Source organism: Carassius carassius, chromosome 39, assembly GCF_963082965.1.
Source record: "Carassius carassius chromosome 39, fCarCar2.1, whole genome shotgun sequence".
NCBI lineage: Eukaryota > Metazoa > Chordata > Actinopteri > Cypriniformes > Cyprinidae > Carassius > Carassius carassius.
Window position 1 is genome coordinate 27,866,626 of NC_081793.1, and position 22,962 is coordinate 27,889,587.

Here is a 22,962-nt window from a genome sequence, read left to right on the forward strand (position 1 = left end):
GAGTGAAACATGTCCATTTGTCCTGTGAAAATCTAGCTGGGGATGTACATGGAGATGAGGGTCAATCTACCTCTACACAATCTTAGCAGTTTAAGAACTTGTCCCTGGTTGTCCTTATTTACATAATGTTACTATGTGGCAGATTTTCTGCTTTAACCATCCTTTTTACTTTGCCTTCCTAGTTGTCTGCAAAGGAGCTGTATAATGTCCATCTATTAAAGCAAATTAAAAGACCTTATACAGCTTCAGCTAGAGGAGAAAAGGCTGGCCATTAAAAATTATGTCTTGAAGCATTCTGCCATCTCTGTGGTCTGCTCGATTCAATGGGTGTTCTAGGTCATCTTCATCATGAGAGGGGGGATGCCTCTCTTCTCTTATTGTGGCAATGTTGTGAAGTACCACACAAGCAGCTGATATGTCACATGCCCTATTTGGAGTGACCCTGAGCCCACGCAGACACTGAAACCTTGCCTTCAGAATGCCTATTGTCCTATCCACCTTCGCCTGTGTTCTGCTGTGAGACCGGTTGAAGCGTATCTGTGGTCTGGGCTCAGGATCAGGGTAGGGTGTCATCATATAGGGGAGGCAAGGGTATCCTCTGTCCCCCAGCAAGTAACCATAGAATTGTCATGTAATGTTTGAGGTGTTTTGTAAATGTAATAAAGACTACAAGCATTTGTCTAACAAAATGTACCCTGTTGAAATTTGTTGCACAGAGATGACTCTCTAAATATTCTTGCATCATGTACAGACCCAGGCCATTTTGCCTCAATATTAGTGATAAGGTGGGTTGCATCACATATTACCGCCAGTGGAGAGCAATACGTTTATTATTTGTAACACCAATCTTAAGGAGTCAAAATAGCTATTACCTGCACATTGATGATATGCACAGACTTCCTATTAACATAGTCTCCCTCATTGATAGATGGAGCTTTAATAGGAATGTGGGTGCCATCAATGCACCAAATCACATTTGGGAACCCTGAAATTAAGATTAATTACAAGTTTAAGAAGTCTGTGTAGCCTTTATGTGTGTGTGCAGTCAAAATAAACGTATTACATTTTTATTTAGTTATTTAATTGAAGAAGATGACAGAATTTCTGAGAGCAAACCTGCCACCCTGTGGAATTCTACTTTAATAAAGCACACAGGTTTATGGACAGGGAATTGTACAAAAGTGTGTAGAAACTGTTTCAGTGCCATGCATACTGTACGAACGGCTCTACACACTGTTGTCTTTCCCACATGCTCTGCATTGGCCACATTGTAGAGAAAACTCCCCGTAGCAAAAAAGTGCAGGGCAATACAAATAATTTGCTCGGCGCTAAGCGCTGACCCGCGGTTTGTCACGTTTGAGATGTGTGGTTTTAGTAAGTTTGTTAAATAAATTAACGACTCCCTAGAAAAGCGATAGCGTTCCTGCAAATATTCGTTAGAATAAGAAAATACATCAATACGTGGTCTTATCACCCTCTCATGGCGAAAAAAACCCTGTATAATCTGTGCCTCTACGTCCACAGGATCCTCATCAAAAGGGCACGCCATGCTCGGAAACCTCTCTGAAACAAACTAACCCAGCAACATAACCTGCTCCGGAGCAAGTTATCCTCAGAGAGTCAGTTGCTATGGTTACTTACATAACCCGAAAGTTACCTCCGTTTTTGGAAACCGAAAGCAGAGGTTATCCGCTTACTTACTCCTAATCTTACCCGGGTGGGTCGCATAACCTGCTTTCTGGCACACCCCCCCCCCCTGAAGTTGTAATACCAGTGGTGGTACTTTCTATTGTAGTGCTTTCTTTTGTTGTGGTCTCGGTTGTTGTGCTTTCTGGTGTTGTGTCAGCTGCTGTAGTACTTTCTGGAGTTGTGGTGTCTTCTGTTGTTGTGATCTCAGTTGTAGTGCCTGTGGTGTTACTTTCTATTATTGTGGCTTTATTTGTTGTGCTGGGTGTGGAACCTTCATCGTACTTACTAGAGTGGTCGGTCCAGTGGTTGTACTTTCTGTCATTGTGGTGCTTTCTCTTGTTGTGGTCTCTGTTGTGGTGATATTTGTTATTACATCATAGTATAATATTAACCAAACTTTGTTTAGAATGTTTAATGTCTACAATCCAGCTCAAAGTGCCTAACAATAAAAAAATAAATAAAAAATAAATAAATAAATAAAAAATAAAATAAAATAAAAACTACAAACAATTTAAAAAACTTTCAACACTGACTCTGCAACCTCACACAACAATGAATACCGGTATCATTATAAATAATAATAATAACAGTAATAATAATAAAAATAATAATAAAGACATGTCTTGTGTTTAGAAAATCTGAAATATTAGAGCCTGTTAAATTTAAACTGGATGACTGTTCCTGTCACGGTTCATGAATGCACCGTCTCGAGCTGTATTCATGTTACGTCATGTTGATTGTTTCATGTGGGTGTTGCTGCTGAGGTGCAGCTCATTCCAACATCCTATTTAACGCCCTGTCTTTCGTTTCTTGTTTGTCAGATCGTTGTTTGAGGTCCTCCGTGTTAGATGTCTGTTCTGATTCTCATGTTCCTGCCCTTGCTTGTCTCCTGTTCGGTCGTCTCTGGATTGTTCCATTCACACACGGATTATCTTCACCTCTCACGGATCTACCACCACCTGCTGCCATCGAGGTCCCTGCGTCACTCTCCAACCTGCATCCATCACATCATCTTTCAATAAACTCTGTTAACTTGCTTTTGCCTCCTGTCTTCCATACCCAGCGTAACAGTTCCACATGCTGTCTAAATGAAGCAGCACAGATTCCATTAGAATTAATTTATTTATTTTGCATAGTTTTCCAAAAGACCTGCACTAGAATATTTTAAATTGTGTTTTGGAATATAATAACTAAATAATAAATAATAAAATAATAAAAATCTCTCTTTCTCGAACTGGCAACCATTGTAATTTTATTAAAACTATTCATGTGGTCTCTCCTTCTTGATTTAGTTAGTGTTTTGACCACCACATTTTGTATCAATTGTAGCTAAGCTATGAGACAGTATAGCACTAAAGTAATCATGATGAGCAAAAACAATACGTTTTTGTCACTTGATTAATGTGAGTTTTAAAACTCAAGTCATAGTCCATAATCACACATAGGTTCTTTACTTTTATAATAGTTTGTAGATTAATAGGGCATAATCCACATTTTATCCTTCCTCTTTCATACTCAGGGCCCTCATTTAGAGTTTCACTTTAATCTTCATGCAACAGTGTCTCTGAAATCCTATGAAATTTATAATTGTATATCACTGACATTAAATTGTTAATTCCTCCCATTTCTCTGAAGTATATTGACTAGAAATATTGTCACGCTGCCTGGTCTCTGTTTCCCTGGGTGTCCACTAGTGGGCTCACTTCCCCTTTGGCACCTCACCATAAGCACTACAATTCCCACTAGCCTTGTCCCTTCATCAAAGTAATTGCACTCCTGTTAATTGCACCAGGTGCCTTCACTTATTAGTCATTAGCCTCCCTATATTAACCAGTCTTTTCCTGTTTTCTGGATGGAGTCCTTTCCTTACGTTACCTTACGTTTCCTGCCGTACCCAGTCTTCTCGTCTCCCGAGTTCCTCGCATTCCGAGTTCCTGTTCCTCTTTCCATTCCTGTTCCTTCCTTGTTTGTTTATTTGGATTGTTTCTGGTTTTGACCCTGGCTTGTTTGGATTACCATTTGGATTACCCCAATAAAGGACATACCTGCAATTGGATCTCTCTTTCCCTGTGTTTCACTGGGTCACAATCGTCACATATATTTTATAATGAAGAAAAAAGAGTAACCCAAGAATTTAATCTTTAAGAACACCATATATTATTTAACATAACTATGATACATAGTCACCTATATTAATTAAATATTACCTTTCTGCAATACGTCTTGAACCAATTTAGAATATTATCGGAGAGACCAATTTCCAGTCAATTAAGCAAAATAAAATGATCATGTGTCAAATGCTTCACTTAGGTCAAAGAGGATTAAGACTGATGCATTGTTCATATTTTGGTTTCATTTCAAATTATTTACTCCTTTAAATTTGCTTACATACTTGAAAATGAAAAGGTAGAAATTGGTCTCAGAATATTACAGAGAAAATAATTTATAGTTTTTTTTCCCCCCATGATTGACGGCAGTAAAATTGAGAGCATTTGAGGAACTTCCTTCTTTCAGAGAGCCGTTAACTATGTTAATTAAGGATAAAGACATTTAAACAACATACAATAGGTATAGGGTCAAGACAGGAATATCACTGGGAAACAGTTTGCAAAAGTTTCTCTTTATTAGCTCTCCTGAACACTTCCATTTTATGAAAGTGATGAAATCAAACTCAGAATTCGTGCTCTGCATTTAACCCATCCAAAGTGCACACACACACAGAGCAGGGAACACACACATACTGTGAACACACACCCAGAGCAGTGGGCAGCCATTTATGCTGCAGCACCCAGGGAGCAGTTGGGGGTTCAATGCCTTGCTCACAGGAACCTAAGTCATGTTATTGGCAGCCCGAGATTCAAACCCACAACCCTAGGATTAAGAGTCAAACTCTCTAACCACTAGGCCACGACTTCCACTGTGGGAATATGATCCTTCTTGATTCCACTATCAAAATTTTATCAATATAATGCACAGAAGACTTAATTTGTTTTATTATTATTATTTATTTAATATGCTGAAAATTTTTCACACATGGTTACAGAAGGATGATTTAACAAATTATGAGATTAGTTTTTTAAAATAACAAAAATACTTGAAAAAAGCATTATAGGATTGATACCATTTCCACTGATACATTATTTTTATATTTGTTTTTAATAAAATAATTGTCTTTCAGTGTGCACTGTCTTGTATATATACCTGAATGTTATATAATAGATATTTATTATCTCACAATGACCTAACATGCGTTTATTCCTTAAGGGCAATTTTTTAAATAAGGACCTTATTTGAAATTTCTCTGCAGCCACTTTATACAGAAAAGTTTTTAAAACGATTTTAAAACTATCAACCTTTTGTGGTCATTTCTTTAGTTGTCTAAGTTGTTGTGCTTTCTGGTGTTGTGGTTCCCGTTGTGGTGCTTTCTGGTGTTGTGGGACCTGTAGTGGTACTTTCTGGCGTTGTAATGTCTGTTGTGGTCTCGGCAGTTGTGGTACCTGTAGTGGTGCTTTCTGGCATTGTAGTATCTGTTGTGGGCTCGGTTGTGGTGCTTTCTGTTTTTGTGGAACCTGTAGTGGTACTTTCTATTGTTGTGGTGTCTGTTGTAGTCTCGGGTGTTGTGTTAACTGTGCTTTATATTGTTGTAGTGTCTGTTGTGGTCTGGGCAGTTGAGATACCTGTAGTGGTGCTTTAGTGTCTGTTGTAATCTCGGTTGTGGTGCTTTGTGTTGTTGTGGTACCTGTGGCGGTGCTTTCACATGTTGTAGTGTCAGTTGTTGTGCTTTCTGTTGTTGTGCTTTCTCATGTTGCGGTACCTCTGGTGGTGCTTTCTGATGTTGTAGTGTCTTTTGTGGTCTCGGCTGTTGTGGTGCTTTCTGTTGTTGTGGTACCTGTGGTTGTGCTTTCAGATAATGTAGAGTCTGTTGTAGTGCTTTCTGTTATTGTGGTACCTGTGGTTGTGCTTTCAGTTGTTGTAGTGTCTGTTGTGGTCTCGGCTGTTGTGGTACCTGTAGTGGTACTTTCTGGTGTTGTAGTGTCTGTTGTGGTCTCAGTTGGGGTGCTTTCTGTTGTTGTGATACCTGTAGTGGTGCTTTCTGGTGTTGTAGTGTCTGTTGTGGTCTTGGTTGTGGTGATTTCTGTTGTTGTGGTACCTGTGGTGGTGCTTTCTGTTGTTGTTGTGTCTGTTGTGGTCTCAGTTGTTGTGCTTTCTGTTGTTGTAGTACCTGTAGTGGTGCTTTCTGGGGTTGTAATGTCCGTTGTGGTGGTGCTTTCAGATGTTGTAGAGTCTGTTGTAGTGCTTTCTGTTATTGTGGTACCTGTGGTTGTGCTTTCAGTTGTTGTAGTGTCTGTTGTGATCTGAGCTGTAGTGGTACCTGTGGCGGTGCTTTCTATTGTTGTTGTTTCTTTTGCAGTCTCCACTGTTGTGGCACCTGTAGTGGTGCTTTCTGGTGATGTAGTGTCTGTTGTGGTCTCGGTTGTTGTGGGACCTGTAGTGGTGCTCTCTGGTGTTGTAATGTCTGTTGTAGTGCTTTCTGTTGTTGTTGTACCTGTGGTGGTACTTTCTAATGTTTTAGTGTCTGTTGTGGTCTCGGCTGTTGTGGTGCTTTCTGTTGTTGTGGTACCAGTGGTGGTGCTTTCTATTGTTGTAGTGTCTGTTGTGGTCTCAGCAGTTGTGGTTCCTTTAGTGGTGCTTTCTGGTGTTGTAGTGTCTGCTGTGGTCTCAGTTGTGGTGCTTTCTTTTGTTGTGATACCTGTAGTTGTGCTTTCTACTGTTGTAGTGTCTGTTGTGCTCACCGTTGTGGTGCTTTCGGTTGTTGTAGTGTCTAATGTGGTCTCAGCTTTTGTGGTACCTGTAGTGGTACTTTCTGGTGTTGTTGTGTTTGTTGTGGTCTCTGTTGTTGTTGTGCTTTCTGTTGTTATAGTACCTGTAGTGGTGATTTCTGGTGTTGTTGTGTCTGTTGTGGCCTCAGTTGTGCTGCTTTCTGTTGTTGTGATACCTGTAGTTGTGCTTTCTCGTGTTGTAGTGTCTGTTGTTGTCTCGGTTGTGGTGCTTTCTGTTGTTGTGGTACCTGTGGCTGTATTTTCTGTTGTTGTAGTTTCTGTTGTAGGCTCGACTGTTGTGGCATTTGTAGTGGTGCTTTCTAGTGTTGTAGTGTCTGTAGGGGCCTGGGTTGTGGTGCTTTCTGTTGTTGTGGTACCTGTGGTGGCGCTTTCTGTTGTTGTAGTGTCTGTTGTGGTCTCGATTGTTGTGGTACCTGTGGTGGTGCTTTCTGTTGTTGTAATGTCTGTTGTGGTCTCAGCAGTTGTGCTACCTGTAGTGGTGCTTTCTGATGTTGTAGTGTCTGTTGTGGTCTCAGTTGTAGTACTTTCTATTGATGTGGTACCTGTAGTTGTGCTTTCTGATGTTGTAGTGTCTGTTGTGGTGCCTTCCAGTGTTCTGGTACCTGTGGTGGTGCTTTCAGTTGTTGTAGTGTCTGCTGTGGTCTCGGCTGTTGTTGTACCTTTGGTGGTGCTTTCTGTTGTTGTAGTGTCTGTTGTGGTCTCTGCTGTTGTGGTGCTTTCCAGTGTTGCGGTACCTGTGGAGGTGCTTTCAGTTGTTGTAGGGTCTGTTGTGGTCTCGGCTGCTGTGGTACTTTTAGTGGTACTTTCTGGAGTTGTTGTGTCTGTTGTGGTCTCGGTTGTTGTGCTTTCTGTTGTTGTAGTACCTGTAGTGGTACTTTCTGGTGTTGTTGTGTCTGTTGTGGACTCGGTTGTAGTACTTTCTGTTGATGTGGTACCTGTGGTGGTGCTTTCTGTTGTTGTAGTGTCTATTGTAGTCTCAGCTGTCGTGGTACCTGTAGTGGTACTTTCTGGTGTTGTAGTGTCTGTTGTGGTCTCTGTTGTGGTGCTTTCTGTTGCTGAAGTGTCTATTGTGGTCTCGGCTGTTGTGGTACCTGTAGTGGTACTTTCTAGTGTTGTTGTGTCTGTTGTGGTCTCTGTTGCTGTAGTACCTGTAGTGGTGCTTTCTGGTGTTGTAGTGTCTGTTGTGGTCTCGGTTGTGGTGGTTTCTGTTGTTGTAGTCCACGTAGTGGTGCTTTCTGGTGTTGTGGTGTCTGTTGTGGTCTGGGTTGTGGTGCTTTCTATTGTTGTACTGTCTGTTGTAGTCTCGACTGTTGTGTTACCTGTGGTGGTACTTTCTGATGTTGTAGTGTCTGTTGTGGTCGTGGCAGTTGTGGTACCTGTAGTGGTGCTTTCTGGTGTTGTAGTGTCTGTTGTGGTCTCGGTTGTGGTGCTTTCTAGTGTTGTGGTACCTGTGGTGGTGCTTTCTGTTGTCGTAGTGTCTGTTGTGGTCTCGGCTGTTGTAGAACCTGTAGTGGTGCTTACTGGTGTTGTAGAGTCTATTGTGCTGTAGTCTCGGCTGTTGTGGGACTTGTAGTGGTGCTTTCTGTAGTTGTAATGTCTGTTGTCGTGCTTTCTGCTGTTGTGCTTTCTGGTGTTGTGGTGTCTATTGTGCTCTTGGTTGTGGTGCTTTCTGTTGTTGTGGTAGCTGTGGTGGTGCCTTCTATCGTTGTAGTGTCTGTTGTAGTCTCGGGTATTGTGGTATCTGTAGTGGTGCTTTCTGTTGTTGTGGTGTCTGTTGTGGTCTCAGCTGTTGTGGTACCTGTAGTGGTACTTTCTGGAGTTGTTGTGTCTGTTGTGGTCTCGGTTGTTGTGCTTTCTGTATTTGTAGTACCTGCAGTGGTGCTTTCTGGTGTTGTTGTGTCTGTTGTGGTCTCAGTTGTGGTGCTTTCTGTTGTTGTGATACCAGTAGTAGTGCTTTCTGGTGTTGTGGTGTCTGTTGTGGCCTCGGTTGTGCTGCTTTCTGTTGTTGTGATACCTGTAGTGGTGCTTTCTAGTGTTGTAGTGTCTGTTGTTGTCTCGGTTGTGGTGCTTTCTGTTGTTGTGGTACCTGTGGTGGTGCTTTCTATCGTTGTAGTTTCTGTTGTAGTCTCGGCTGTTGTAGAACCTGTATTGGTGCTTACTGGTGTTGTAGAGTCTATTGTGCTCTTGGTTGTGGTGCTTTCTGTTGTTGTGGTAGCTGTGGTGGTGCCTTCTATCGTTGTAGTGTCTGTTGTAGTCTCGGGTATTGTGGTATCTGTAGTGGTGCTTTCTGTTGTTGTGGTGTCTGTTGTGGTCTCAGCTGTTGTGGTACCTGTAGTGGTACTTTCTGGAGTTGTTGTGTCTGTTGTGGTCTCGGTTGTTGTGCTTTCTGTATTTGTAGTACCTGCAGTGGTGCTTTCTGGTGTTGTTGTGTCTGTTGTGGTCTCAGTTGTGGTGCTTTCTGTTGTTGTGATACCAGTAGTAGTGCTTTCTGGTGTTGTGGTGTCTGTTGTGGCCTCGGTTGTGCTGCTTTCTGTTGTTGTGATACCTGTAGTGGTGCTTTCTAGTGTTGTAGTGTCTGTTGTTGTCTCGGTTGTGGTGCTTTCTGTTGTTGTGGTACCTGTGGTGGTGCTTTCTATCGTTGTAGTTTCTGTTGTAGTCTCGGCTGTTGTGGGACTTGTAGTGGGGCTTCCTGTTGTTGTAATATCTGTTGTCGTGCTTTCTGTTGTTGTGCTTTCAGGTGTTGTGGTACCTGTGGTGGTGCTTTCTGTTGTTGTAGTGTCTGTTGTGATCTCGGCTGTTGTGGTACCTGTAGTGGTGCTTTCTGTTGTTGTAATGTCTGTTGTCGTGCTTTCTGTTGTTGTGCTTTCAGGTGTTGTGGTACCTGTGGTGGTGCTTTCTAATGTTGTAGTGGCAGTTGTGGTCTCGGCTGTTGTGATGCTTTCTGTTATTGTGCTACCTGTGGTTGTGCTTTCAGTTGTTGTAGTGTATGTTGTAGTCTCGGCTGTTGAGGTACTTTTAGTGGTACTTTCTGATGTTGTAGTGTCTGTTGTGCTCTCGGATGTGGTGCTTTCTGGTGGTGTGGTACCTGTGGTGGTACTTTCTGTTGTTGTAGTGTCTGTTGTGGTACCTGTAGTGGTACTTTCTGGAGTTGTTGTGTCTGTTGTGGTCTCGGTTGTTGTGCTTTCTGTTGTAGTACCTGTAGAGGTGCTTTCTAGTGTTGTAGTGTCTGTTGTGGTCTCGGTTGTGGTGCTTTCTGTTGTTGTGATACCAGTAGTAGTGCTTTCTGGTGTTGTGGTGTCTGTTGTGGTCTCGGTTGTGCTGCTTCCTGTTGTTGGGATACCTGTAGTTGTGCTTGCTAGTGTTGTAGTGTCTGTTGTTGTCTCGGTTGTGGTGCTTTCTGTTGTTGTGGTTTCTGTTGTAGTCTCAACTGTTGTGGCACCTGTAGTGGTGCTTTCTGGTGTTGTAGTGTCTGTAGTGGCCTCGGTCGTGGTGCTTTCTGTTGTTGTAGTGTCTATTATGGTCTCAGCTGTTGTGGTACCTGTAGTGGTGCTTTCTGTTGTTGAAGTGTCTGTTGTGGTCTCAGCAGTTGTGGTACCTGTAGTGGTGCTTTCTGATGTTGTAGTGTCTGTTGTGGTCTCGGTTGGTGTGCTTTCTGTTGTTGTAGTTTCTTTTGTGGTCTCGACTGTTGGGGCACCTGTACTGGTGCTTTCTGGTGTTGTAGTGTCTGTTGTGGTCTCGGTTGTGGTGCTTTCTAGTGTTGTGGTACCTGTGGTGGTGCTTTCTGTTGTCGTAGTGTCTGTTGTGGTCTCGGCTGTTGTAGAACCTGTAGTGGTGCTTACTAGTGTTGTAGTGTCTATTGTGCTCTCGGTTGTGGTGCTTTCTGTTGTTGTGGTAGCTGTGGTGGTGCTTTCTATCGTTGTAGTGTCTGTTGTAGTCTCGGGTATTGTGGTATCTGTAGTGGTGCTTTCTGTTGTTGTGGTACCTGTGGTGGTGCTTTCTGTTGTTGTAGTGTCTTTTGTGGTCTCGGCAGTTGTAGAACTTGTAGTGGTGCTTCCTGGTGTGGTAGTGTCTGTAGTGGCCTCGGTTGTGGTGCTTTCAAGTGTTGTGGTACCTGTGGTGGTGCTTTCTGTTGTTGTAGTGTCTGTTGTGGTCTCGGCTGTTGTGGTACCTGTAGTGGTGCTTTCTGTTGTTGTAATGTCTGTTGTCGTGCTTTCTTTTGTTGTGCTTTCAGGTGTTGTGGTACCTGTGGTGGTGCTTTCTAATGTTGTAGTGTCTGTTGTGGTCTCGGCTGTTGTGATGCTTTCTGTTATTTTGGTACCTGTGGTTGTGCTTTCAGTTGTTGTAGTGTCTGTTGTGGTCTCGGCTGTTGAGGTACCTGTAGTGGTACTTTCTGATGTTGTAGTGTCTGTTGTGCTCTCGGTTGTGGTGGTTTCTGGTGTTGTGGTACTTGTGGTGGTACTTTCGGTTGTTGTAGTGTCTGTTGTGGTCTCAGCTGTTGTGGTACCTGTAGTGGTACTTTCTGGAGTTGTTGTGTCTGTTATGGTCTCGGTTGTTGTGCTTTCTGTATTTGTAGTACCTGTAGTGGTGATTTCTGGTGTTGTAGTGTCTGTTTTGGTCTCAGTTGTGGTGCTTTCTGTTGTTGTGAGACCAGTAGTAGTGCTTTCTGGTGTTTTGGTGTCTGTTGTTGTCTCGGTTGTGGTGCTTTCTGTTGTTGTGGTACCTGTGGTGGTGCTGTCTATTGTTGTAGTTTCTGTTGTAGTCTCGGCTGTTGTGGGACCTGTAGTGGTGCTTTCTGTTGTTGTAATGTCTATTGTCGTGCTTTCTGTTGTTGTGATTTCAGGTGTTGTGCTACCTGTGGTGGTGCTTTCTGTTGTTGTAATGTCTGTTGTCGTGCTTTCTTTTGTTGTGCTTTCAGGTGTTGTGGTACCTGTGGTGGTGCTTTCTAATGTTGTAGTTTCTGTTGTAGTCTCGGCTGTTGTGGGACTTGTAGTGGTGCTTTCTGTAGTTGTAATGTCTGTTGTCGTGCTTTCTGCTGTTGTGCTTTCTGGTGTTGTGGTGTCTGTTGTTTTCTCGGTTGTGGTGCTTTCTGTTGTTGTGGTACCTGTGGTGGTGCTTTCTATTGTTGTAGTTTCTGTTGTAGTCTCGGCTGTTGTGGGACTTGTAGTGGTGCTTTCTGTTGTTGTAATGTCTATTGTCGTGCTTTCTGTTGTTGTGCTTTCAGGTGTTGTGGTACCTGTGGTGGTGCTTTCTGTTGTTGTAGTGTCTGTTGTGGTCTCGGCTGTTGTGGTACCTGTAGTGGTGCTTTCTGTTGTTGTAATGTCTGTTGTCGTGCTTTCTGTTGTTTTGCTTTCAGGTGTTGTGGTACCTGTGGTGGTGCTTTCTAATGTTGTAGTGTCTGTTGTGGTCTCGGCTGTTGTGATGCTTTCTGTTATTGTGCTACCTGTGGTTGTGCTTTCAGTTGTTGTAGTGTCTGTAGTGGCCTCGGTCGTGGTGCTTTCTGTTGTTGTAGTGTCTATTATGGTCTCAGCTGTTGTGGTACCTGTAGTGGTGCTTTCTGTTGTTGAAGTGTCTGTTGTGGTCTCAGCAGTTGTGGTACCTGTAGTGGTGCTTTCTGATGTTGTAGTGTCTGTTGTGGTCTCGGTTGGTGTGCTTTCTGTTGTTGTAGTTTCTTTTGTGGTCTCGACTGTTGGGGCACCTGTACTGGTGCTTTCTGGTGTTGTAGTGTCTGTTGTGGTCTCGGTTGTGGTGCTTTCTAGTGTTGTGGTACCTGTGGTGGTGCTTTCTGTTGTCGTAGTGTCTGTTGTGGTCTCGGCTGTTGTAGAACCTGTAGTGGTGCTTACTAGTGTTGTAGTGTCTATTGTGCTCTCGGTTGTGGTGCTTTCTGTTGTTGTGGTAGCTGTGGTGGTGCTTTCTATCGTTGTAGTGTCTGTTGTAGTCTCGGGTATTGTGGTATCTGTAGTGGTGCTTTCTGTTGTTGTGGTACCTGTGGTGGTGCTTTCTGTTGTTGTAGTGTCTTTTGTGGTCTCGGCAGTTGTAGAACTTGTAGTGGTGCTTCCTGGTGTGGTAGTGTCTGTAGTGGCCTCGGTTGTGGTGCTTTCAAGTGTTGTGGTACCTGTGGTGGTGCTTTCTGTTGTTGTAGTGTCTGTTGTGGTCTCGGCTGTTGTGGTACCTGTAGTGGTGCTTTCTGTTGTTGTAATGTCTGTTGTCGTGCTTTCTTTTGTTGTGCTTTCAGGTGTTGTGGTACCTGTGGTGGTGCTTTCTAATGTTGTAGTGTCTGTTGTGGTCTCGGCTGTTGTGATGCTTTCTGTTATTGTGGTACCTGTGGTTGTGCTTTCAGTTGTTGTAGTGTCTGTTGTGGTCTCGGCTGTTGAGGTACCTGTAGTGGTACTTTCTGATGTTGTAGTGTCTGTTGTGCTCTCGGTTGTGGTGGTTTCTGGTGTTGTGGTACTTGTGGTGGTACTTTCGGTTGTTGTAGTGTCTGTTGTGGTCTCAGCTGTTGTGGTACCTGTAGTGGTACTTTCTGGAGTTGTTGTGTCTGTTATGGTCTCGGTTGTTGTGCTTTCTGTATTTGTAGTACCTGTAGTGGTGATTTCTGGTGTTGTAGTGTCTGTTTTGGTCTCAGTTGTGGTGCTTTCTGTTGTTGTGAGACCAGTAGTAGTGCTTTCTGGTGTTTTGGTGTCTGTTGTTGTCTCGGTTGTGGTGCTTTCTGTTGTTGTGGTACCTGTGGTGGTGCTGTCTATTGTTGTAGTTTCTGTTGTAGTCTCGGCTGTTGTGGGACCTGTAGTGGTGCTTTCTGTTGTTGTAATGTCTATTGTCGTGCTTTCTGTTGTTGTGCTTTCAGGTGTTGTGCTACCTGTGGTGGTGCTTTCTGTTGTTGTAATGTCTGTTGTCGTGCTTTCTTTTGTTGTGCTTTCAGGTGTTGTGGTACCTGTGGTGGTGCTTTCTAATGTTGTAGTTTCTGTTGTAGTCTCGGCTGTTGTGGGACTTGTAGTGGTGCTTTCTGTAGTTGTAATGTCTGTTGTCGTGCTTTCTGCTGTTGTGCTTTCTGGTGTTGTGGTGTCTGTTGTTTTCTCGGTTGTGGTGCTTTCTGTTGTTGTGGTACCTGTGGTGGTGCTTTCTATTGTTGTAGTTTCTGTTGTAGTCTCGGCTGTTGTGGGACTTGTAGTGGTGCTTTCTGTTGTTGTAATGTCTATTGTCGTGCTTTCTGTTGTTGTGCTTTCAGGTGTTGTGGTACCTGTGGTGGTGCTTTCTGTTGTTGTAGTGTCTGTTGTGGTCTCGGCTGTTGTGGTACCTGTAGTGGTGCTTTCTGTTGTTGTAATGTCTGTTGTCGTGCTTTCTGTTGTTTTGCTTTCAGGTGTTGTGGTACCTGTGGTGGTGCTTTCTAATGTTGTAGTGTCTGTTGTGGTCTCGGCTGTTGTGATGCTTTCTGTTATTGTGCTACCTGTGGTTGTGCTTTCAGTTGTTGTAGTGTATGTTGTAGTCTCGGCTGTTGAGGTACTTTTAGTGGTACTTTCTGATGTTGTAGTGTCTGTTGTGCTCTCGGATGTGGTGCTTTCTGGTGGTGTGGTATCTGTGGTGGTACTTTCTGTTGTTGTAGTGTCTGTTGTGGTACCTGTAGTGGTACTTTCTGGAGTTGTTGTGTCTGTTTTGGTCTCGGTTGTTGTGCTTTCTGTTGTTGTAGTACCTGTAGAGGTGCTTTCTAGTGTTGTAGTGTCTGTTGTGGTCTCGGTTGTGGTGCTTTCTGTTGTTGTGATACCAGTAGTAGTGCTTTCTGGTGTTGTGGTGTCTGTTGTGGTCTCGGCTGTGCTGCTTTCTGTTGTTGGGATACCTGTAGTTGTGCTTTCTAGTGTTGTAGTGTCTGTTGTTGTCTCGGTTGGTGTGCTTTCTGTTGTTGTAGTTTCTGTTGTGGTCTCGACTGTTGTGGCACCTGTACTGGTGCTTTCTGGTGTTGTAGTGTCTGTTGTGGTCTCGGTTGTGGTGCTTTCTAGTGTTGTGGTACATGTGGTGATGCTTTCTGTTGTAGTAGTGTCTGTTGTGGTCTCTGCTGTTGTAGGACCTGTAGTGGTGCTTTCTGGTGTTGTAGTGTCTATTGTGCTCTCGGTTGTGGTGCTTTCTGTTGTTGTGGTAGCTGTGGTGGTGCTTTCTATCGTTGTAGTGTCTGTTGTAGTCTCGGGTATTGTGGTATCTGTAGTGGTGCTTCCTGTTGTTGTGGTACCTGTGGTGGTGCTTTCTGTTGTTGTAGTGTCTTTTGTGGTCTCGGCAGTTGTGGAACTTGTAGTGGTGCTTTCTGGTGTGGTAGTGACTGTAGTGGCCTCGGTTGTGGTGCTTTCTAGTGTTGTGGTACCTGTGGTGGTGCTTTCTGTTGTTGTAGTGTCTGTTGTGGTCTCAGCTGTTGTGGTACCTGTAGTGGTGCTTTCTGTTGTTGTAGTGTCTGTTGTGGTCTCAGCTGTTGTGGTACCTGTAGTGGTGCTTTCTGGAGTTGTTGTGTCTGTTGTGGTCTCGGTTGTTGTGCTTTCTGTATTTGTAGTACCTGTAGTGGTGCTTTCTGGTGTTGTAGTGTCTGTTGTGGTCTCAGTTGTTGTGCTTTCTGTTGTTGTGATACCAGTAGTAGTGCTTTCTGGTGTTGTGGTGTCTGTTGTGGCGTCGGTTGTGCTGCTTTCTGTTGTTGTGATACCTGTAGTGGTGCTTTCTAGTGTTGTAGTGTCTGTTGTTGTCTCGGTTGTGGTGCTTTCTGTTGTTGTCGTACCTGTGGTGGTGCTTTCTATTGTTGTAGTTTCTGTTGTAGTCTCGGCTGTTGTGGGACTTGTAGTGGTGCTTTTTGTTGTTGTAATGTCTGTTGTCGTGCTTTCTGTTGTTGTGCTTTCAGGTGTTGTGGTACCTGTGGTGGTGCTTTCTGTTGTTGTAGTGTCTGTTGTGGTCTCGGCTGTTGTGGTACCTGTAGTGGTGCTTTCTAGTGTTGTAGTGTCTGTTGTGGTCTCGGTTGTGGTGCTTTCTGTTGTTGTGATAAAAGTAGTAGTGCTTTCTGGTGTTGTGGTGTCTGTTGTGGTCTCGGTTGTGCTGCTTTCTGTTGTTGGGATACCTGTAGTTGTGCTTTCTAGTGTTGTAGTGTCTGTTGTTGTCTCGGTTGTGGTGCTTTCTGTTGTTGTTGTTTCTGTTGTAGTCTCAACTGTTGTGGCACCTGTAGTGGTGCTTTCTGGTGTTGTAGTGTCTGTAGTGGCCTCGGTCGTGGTGCTTTCTGTTGTTGTAGTGTCTATTATGGTCTCAGCTGTTGTGGTACCTGTAGTGGTGCTTTCTGTTGTTAAAGTGTCTGTTGTGGTCTCAGCAGTTGTGGTACCTGTAGTGGTGCTTTCTGATGTTGTAGTGTCTGTTGTGGTCTCGGTTGGTGTGCTTTCTGTTGTTGTAGTTTCTTTTGTGCTCTCGACTGTTGTGGCACCTGTACTGGTGCTTTCTGGTGTTGTAGTGTCTGTTGTGGTCTCGATTGTGGTGCTTTCTAGTGTTGTGGTACCTGTGGTGGTGCTTTCTGTTGTCGTAGTGTCTGTTGTGGTCTCGGCTGTTGTAGAACCTGTAGTGGTGCTTACTGGTGTTGTAGTGTCTATTGTGCTCTCGGTTGTGGTGCTTTCTGTTGCTGTGGTAGCTGTGGTGGTGCTTTCTATCGTTGTAGTGTCTGTTCTAGTCTCGGGTATTGTGGTATCTGTAGTGGTGCTTTCTGTTGTTGTGGTACCTGTGGTGGTGCTTTCTGTTGTTGTAGTGTCTTTTGTGGTCTCGGCAGTTGTGGAACTTGTAGTGGTGCTTTCTGGTGTGGTAGTGTCTGTAGTGGCCTTGGTTGTGGTGCTTCCAAGTGTTGTGGTACCTGTGGTGGTGCTTTCTGTTGTTGTAGTGTCTGTTGTGCTTTCAGGTGTTGTGGTACCTGTGGTGGTGCTTTTTAATGTTGTAGTGTCTGTTGTGGTCTCGGCTGTTGTGATGCTTTCTGTTATTGTGGTACCTGTGGTTGTGCTTTCAGTTGTTGTAGTGTCTGTTGTGGTCTCGGCTGCTGAGTTACCTGTAGTGGTACTTTCTGATGTTGTAGTGTCTGTTGTGCTCTCGGTTGTGGTGGTTTCTGGTGTTGTGGTGCTTGTGGTGGTACTTTCGGTTGTTGTAGTGTCTGTTGTGGTCTCAGCTGTTGTGGTACCTGTAGTGGTACTTTCTGGAGTTGTTGTGTCTGTTGTGGTCTCAGTTGTGGTGCTTTCTGTTTTTGTGATACCAGTAGTAGTGCTTTCTGGTGTTGTGGTGTCTGTTGTTGTCTCGGTTGTGGTGCTTTCTGTTGTTGTGGTACCTGTGGTGGTGCTTTCTGTTGTTGTAGTGTCTGTTGTGGTCTCGGCTGTTGTGGTACCTGTAGTGGTGCTTTCTGTTGTTGTAACGTCTGTTGTCGTGCTTTCTGTTGTTGTGCTTTCAGGTGTTGTGGTACCTGTGGTGGTGCTTTCTAATGTTGTAGTGTCTGTTGTGGTCTCGGCTGTTGTGATGCTTTCTGTTATTGTGCTACCTGTGGTTGTGCTTTCACGTGTTGTAGTGTATGTTGTAGTCTCGGCTGTTGAGGTACTTTTAGTGGTACTTTCTGATGTTGTAGTGTCTGTTGTGCTCTCGGATGTGGTGCTTTCTGGTGGTGTGGTACCTGTGGTGGTACTTTCTGTTGTTGTAGTGTCTGTTGTGGTACCTGTAGTGGTACTTTCTGGAGTTGTTGTGTCTGTTGTGGTCTCGGTTGTGATGCTTTCTGTTGTTGTAGTGTCTGTTGTGGTCTCGGCTGTTGTGGTACCTGTAGTGGTACTTTCTGGTGTTGTCGAATCTGTTGTGGTCTCGGTTGTCATGCTTTCTGTTGTTGTAGTACCTATAGTGGTGCTTTCTGGTGTTTTAGTGTCTGTTGTGGTCTCGGTTGTGGTGCTTTCTGTTGTTGTGATTCCAGTAGTGGTGCTTTCTGGTGTTGTAATGTCTGTTGTCGTGCTTTCTGTTTTTGTGGTACCTGTGGTTGTGCTTTCTGATGTTGTAGTGTCTGTTGTTGTCTCAGCTGTTGTAGTGTCTGTTGTTGTCTCAGCTGTTGTGGTGATTTCTGTTGTTGTAATACCTGTAGTGGTGCTTTCAGATGTTGTAGTGTCTGTTGTGGTCTCAGTTGTTGTGCTTTCTGGTGTTGTTGTACCTGTGGTGGTACTTTCTGTTGTTGTGGTCTCTTTTGTTGTACTTTCAAGAGTGGTTGTGCCAGTAGTTGTACTTTCTGTCACTGAGGTGCTTTCTGGAGTCGTGGTACCCGTTGTTGTGCTTTCTGCTGTTGTGGTCTCTGTTGTGGTCTCGGATGTTGTGCTTCCTGGTGTTGTGGTACCTATAGTGGTGCTTTCTGGTGTTGTAGTAACTGTGGTCATGCTTTCTGTTGTAGTGTCTGTTGTGGTCTGGGTTGTGGTGCTTTCTGAAGTTGTAATACCAGTGGTGGTACTTTCTGTTGTAGTGCTTTCTGTTGTTGTGGTCTCGGTTGTTGTGCTTTCTGGTGTTGTGGTAGGTGTTGTAGTACTTTCTTGAGTTGTGGTGTCTTCTGTTGTTGTGATCTCAGTTGTGGTGCCTGTGGTCTTACTTTCTATTGTTGTGGCTTCATTTGTTGTGCTGGGTGTGGAACTTTCTGTTGTTGTGGTCTCCATCGTTGTGCTTCTTGGCGTGGTTGGTCCAGTGGTTGTACTTTCTGTCATTGTGGTGCTTTCTGTTGTTGTGGTCTCCATTGTGATGATTTCTGTTATTACATAATATTATAATATTAACCAAATTTTGTTTATAACGTTTAATATCTAAAATCCAGCTCAAATTGCCTAACAATAAATAATAATAATAAATAAATACAACAACAACAAAAAAACTACAAACCAATTTCAAAACTTTCAACATTGACTCTGCAACCTCACACAACAATGAATACTGGTATCAGTATAAATAATAATAATAATAATAATAATAATAATAATAATAATAATAATAAAGACTAGTGTAATTTTATTAAAACTATTAATGTGGTCTCTCCTTCTTGATTTAGTCAGTGTTTTGACAGCCACATTTTGTATCAATTGTAGCTAAGCTATGAGACAGTATACATAGCACTACAGTAATCATGATGAGTACAAATAATACATTTTTGTCACTTGATTAATGTGAGATTTAAAACTCAAGTCATAGTCTATAATCACACATAGGTTCTTTACTTTTATCATAGTTTGTAGATTAATGGAGCATAATCCATCCTTCCTCTTTCATGCTCAGTGCCCTCAATAAGAGTTTCACTTTTATCTTCATGCAACAGTGTCTCTGAAATCCTCTGAAATTTATAATTGTATATCATTACATTATATTGTTCATTCATCCCATGTTTCTGAATTATACTTACCAGAAATATAATTTATAATGAAAACAAAAGTAACCCAACAATTTAATCTTTAGGAACACCATATAGTATTTAACATAACTATGATACATAGTCACCTATATTAATAAAATTTTACCCTTCTGCAATATGTCTTGAACCAATTTAGAATATTAACAGAGAGACCAATTTCCAGAAAATTAAGCAAAATTAAATTAAGCAAAATAAAATGATCATGAGACAATTGCTTCACTTAGGTCAAAGAGGATTAAGACTGATGCATTTTTCATATTTAGTTTTTATTTTAAATTGTTGTTATATTGTTTTACATAGTTGAAAATGATTAGGTAGGAATTGGTCTGAGAATTTTACAGAGAAAACAATTCAGGGTTTTTTTCCCCATGATTGATGGCTGTAAAATTTAAAGCATTTGAGAAACTTCCTGTTTTCAGAGAGTCGTTAACTATATTAATTAATGACAAAGTCATTTAAACAACATACAATAGGTATTGGCTCAAGAAAGAAATAGCACTGGGAAACAGTTTGCAAAAGTTTCTGTTCATTAGCTGCCCTGAACACTTCCATTTTATGCTGTGGGTATATGATTCTTCTTTATTTCACTATCAAAATTTTATCAGTATAATGTACAGAAGACTTAATTTGTTTTAATATTATTATTATTATTATTTATTCAAAATGCAGCAAAACTTATACACATGGTTACAGAAGGAAGATTTTACAAATTATGAGAATACTTATTTAAAATAACAAAAAATACTTGAAAAAAGCTTTATGGGATTGATACAATTTCCACTGATACATTATTTATTTACTTATTTTTAATTAAATAATTATTTTTCAGAGTGCACTGCTTTGTATATATTAGATATTTATTACCTCACGATGACCTAACATGCATTTATTCCTTAATGGCAATTCTTTAAATATGGACCTTATTTGAAATTTATCTACAGCCACTTTATACAGAAAAAGTTTTTAAAAGATTTTAAAACTATCAACCTTTTGTTGTAATTTCTGTTGTTGTCTCAGTTGTTGTGCTTTCTGGAGTTGTGGTACCCGTTGTGGTGCTTTCTGTTGTTGTGGTTTCTGTTGTGGTCTCAGTTGTTGTGCTTTCTGGTGTTGTGGTATCTGTAGTGGTACTTTCTGATGTTGTAGTGTCTGTTGTGGTCGTGGCAGTTGTGGTACCTGTAGTGGTGCTTTCTGGTGTTGTAGTGTCTGTTGTGGTCTCGGTTGTGGTGCTTTCTAGTGTTGTGGTACCTGTGGTGGTGCTTTCTGTTGTCGTAGTGTCTGTTGTGGTCTCGGCTGTTGTAGAACCTGTAGTGGTGCTTACTGTTGTTGTAGTGTCTATTGTGCTCTCGGTTGTGGTGCTTTCTGTTGTTGTGGTAGCTGTGGTGGTGCTTTCTATCATTGTAGTGTCTGTTGTAGTCTCGGGTATAGTGGTATCTGTAGTGGTGCTTTCTGTTGTTGTGGTACCTGTGGTGCTGCTTTCTGTTGTTGTAGTGTCTGTTGTGGTCTCGGCTGTTGAGGTACCTGTAGTGGTACTTTCTGATATTGTAGTGGCTGTTGTGCTCTCGGTTGTGGTGGTTTCTGGTGTTGTGGTACTTGTGGTGGTACTTTCGGTTGTTGTAGTGTCTGTTGTGGTCTCAGCTGTTGTGGTACCTGTAGTGGTACTTTCTGGAGTTGTTGTGTCTGTTGTGGTCTCGGTTGTTGTGCTTTCTGTATTTGTAGTACCTGTAGTGGTGCTTTCTGGGGTTGTAGTGTCTGTTGTGGTCTCAGTTGTGGTGCTTTCTGTTGTTGTGATACCAGTAGTAGTGCTTTCTGGTGTTGTGGTGTCTGTTGTTGTCTCGGTTGTGGTGCTTTCTAGTGTTGTGGTACCTGTGGTGGTGCTTTCTGTTGTCGTAGTGTCTGTTGTGGTCTCGGCTGTTGTAGAACCTGTAGTGGTGCTTACTAGTGTTGTAGTGTCTATTGTGCTCTCGGTTGTGGTAGCTGTGGTGGTGCTTTCTATCGTTGTAGTGTCTGTTGTAGTCTCGGGTATTGTGGTATCTGTAGTGGTGCTTTCTGTTGTTGTGGTACCTGTGGTGCTGCTTTCTGTTGTTGTAGTGTCTGTTGGGGTCTCGGCTGTTGTGGTACCTGTAGTGGTGCTTTCTGTTGTTGTAATGTCTGTTGTCGTGCTTTCTTTTGTTGTGCTTTCAGGTGTTGTGGTACCTGTGGTGGTGCTTTCTAATGTTGTAGTGTCTGTTGTGGTCTCGGCTGTTGTGATGCTTTCTGTTATTGTGGTACCTGTGGTTGTGCTTTCAGTTGTTGTAGTGTCTGTTGTGGTCTCGGCTGTTGAGGTACCTGTAGTGGTACTTTCTGATATTGTAGTGGCTGTTGTGCTCTCGGTTGTGGTGGTTTCTGGTGTTGTGGTACTTGTGGTGGTACTTTCGGTTGTTGTAGTGTCTGTTGTGGTCTCAGCTGTTGTGGTACCTGTAGTGGTACTTTCTGGAGTTGTTGTGTCTTTTGTGGTCTCGGTTGTTGTGCTTTCTGTATTTGTAGTACCTGTAGTGGTGCTTTCTGGGGTTGTAGTGTCTGTTGTGGTCTCAGTTGTGGTGCTTTCTGTTGTTGTGATACCAGTAGTAGTGCTTTCTGGTGTTGTGGTGTCTGTTGTTGTCTCGGTTGTGGTGCTTTCTGTTGTTGTGGTACCTGTGGTGGTGCTTTCTATTGTTGTAGTTTCTGTTGTAGTCTCGGCTGTTGTGGGACCTGTAGTGGTGCTTTCTGCTGTTGTAATGTCTGTTGTCGTGCTTTCTGTTGTTGTGCTTTCAGGTGTTGTGGTACCTGTGGTGGTGCTTTCTGTTGTTGTAATGTCTGTTGTCGTGCTTTCTTTTGTTGTGCTTTCAGGTGTTGTGGTACCTGTGGTGGTGCTTTCTAATGTTGTAGTTTCTGTTGTAGTCTCGGCTGTTGTGGGACTTGTAGTGGTGCTTTCTGTAGTTGTAATGTCTGTTGTCGTGCTTTCTGCTGTTGTGCTTTCTGGTGTTGTGGTGTCTGTTGTTTTCTCGGTTGTGGTGCTTTCTGTTGTTGTGGTACCTGTGGTGGTGCTTTCTATTGTTGTAGTTTCTGTTGTAGTCTCGGCTGTTGTGGGACTTGTAGTGGTGCTTTCTGTTGTTGTAATGTCTATTGTCGTGCTTTCTGTTTTTGTGCTTTCAGGTGTTGTGGTACCTGTGGTGGTGCTTTCTGTTGTTGTAGTGTCTGTTGTGGTCTCGGCTGTTGTGGTACCTGTAGTGGTGCTTTCTGTTGTTGTAATGTCTGTTGTCGTGCTTTCTGTTGTTTTGCTTTCAGGTGTTGTGGTACCTGTGGTGGTGCTTTCTAATGTTGTAGTGTCTGTTGTGGTCTCGGCTGTTGTGATGCTTTCTGTTATTGTGCTACCTGTGGTTGTGCTTTCAGTTGTTGTAGTGTATGTTGTAGTCTCGGCTGTTGAGGTACTTTTAGTGGTACTTTCTGATGTTGTAGTGTCTGTTGTGCTCTCGGATGTGGTGCTTTCTGGTGGTGTGGTACCTGTGGTGGTACTTTCTGTTGTTGTAGTGTCTGTTGTGGTACCTGTAGTGGTACTTTCTGGAGTTGTTGTGTCTGTTGTGGTCTCGGTTGTTGTGCTTTCTGTTGTTGTAGTACCTGTAGAGGTGCTTTCTAGTGTTGTAGTGTCTGTTGTGGTCTCGGTTGTGGTGCTTTCTGTTGTTGTGATACCAGTAGTAGTGCTTTCTGGTGTTGTGGTGTCTGTTGTGGTCTCGGCTGTGCTGCTTTCTGTTGTTGGGATACCTGTAGTTGTGCTTTCTAGTGTTGTAGTGTCTGTTGTTGTCTCGGTTGGTGTGCTTTCTGTTGTTGTAGTTTCTGTTGTGGTCTCGACTGTTGTGGCACCTGTACTGGTGCTTTCTGGTGTTGTAGTGTCTGTTGTGGTCTCGGTTGTGGTGCTTTCTAGTGTTGTGGTACATGTGGTGATGCTTTCTGTTGTAGTAGTGTCTGTTGTGGTCTCTGCTGTTGTAGGACCTGTAGTGGTGCTTTCTGGTGTTGTAG

The 22,962-nt window shown here is 43.0% G+C and overlaps 1 protein-coding gene and 1 pseudogene across 1 annotated transcript in view; both read right to left on the reverse strand.

Moving 5' to 3' along the window:
* Positions 1-245: 245 nt before the first annotated feature.
* LOC132121117 (putative nuclease HARBI1) lies at positions 246-1,549 on the reverse strand (annotated as a pseudogene).
* Positions 1,550-2,671: 1,122 nt separating this feature from the next.
* The window catches only part of LOC132120911 (protein FAM170B-like), a gene marked incomplete at its 5' end in the record, with an annotated part of 41,067 nt that continues 20,776 nt past the window's right edge, over positions 2,672-22,962 (reverse strand). The window contains one exon of the mRNA XM_059530134.1: positions 2,672-2,683. Coding sequence (XP_059386117.1) covers positions 2,672-2,683 — 12 coding nt within the window. The remainder of the gene's footprint in view (positions 2,684-22,962) is intronic.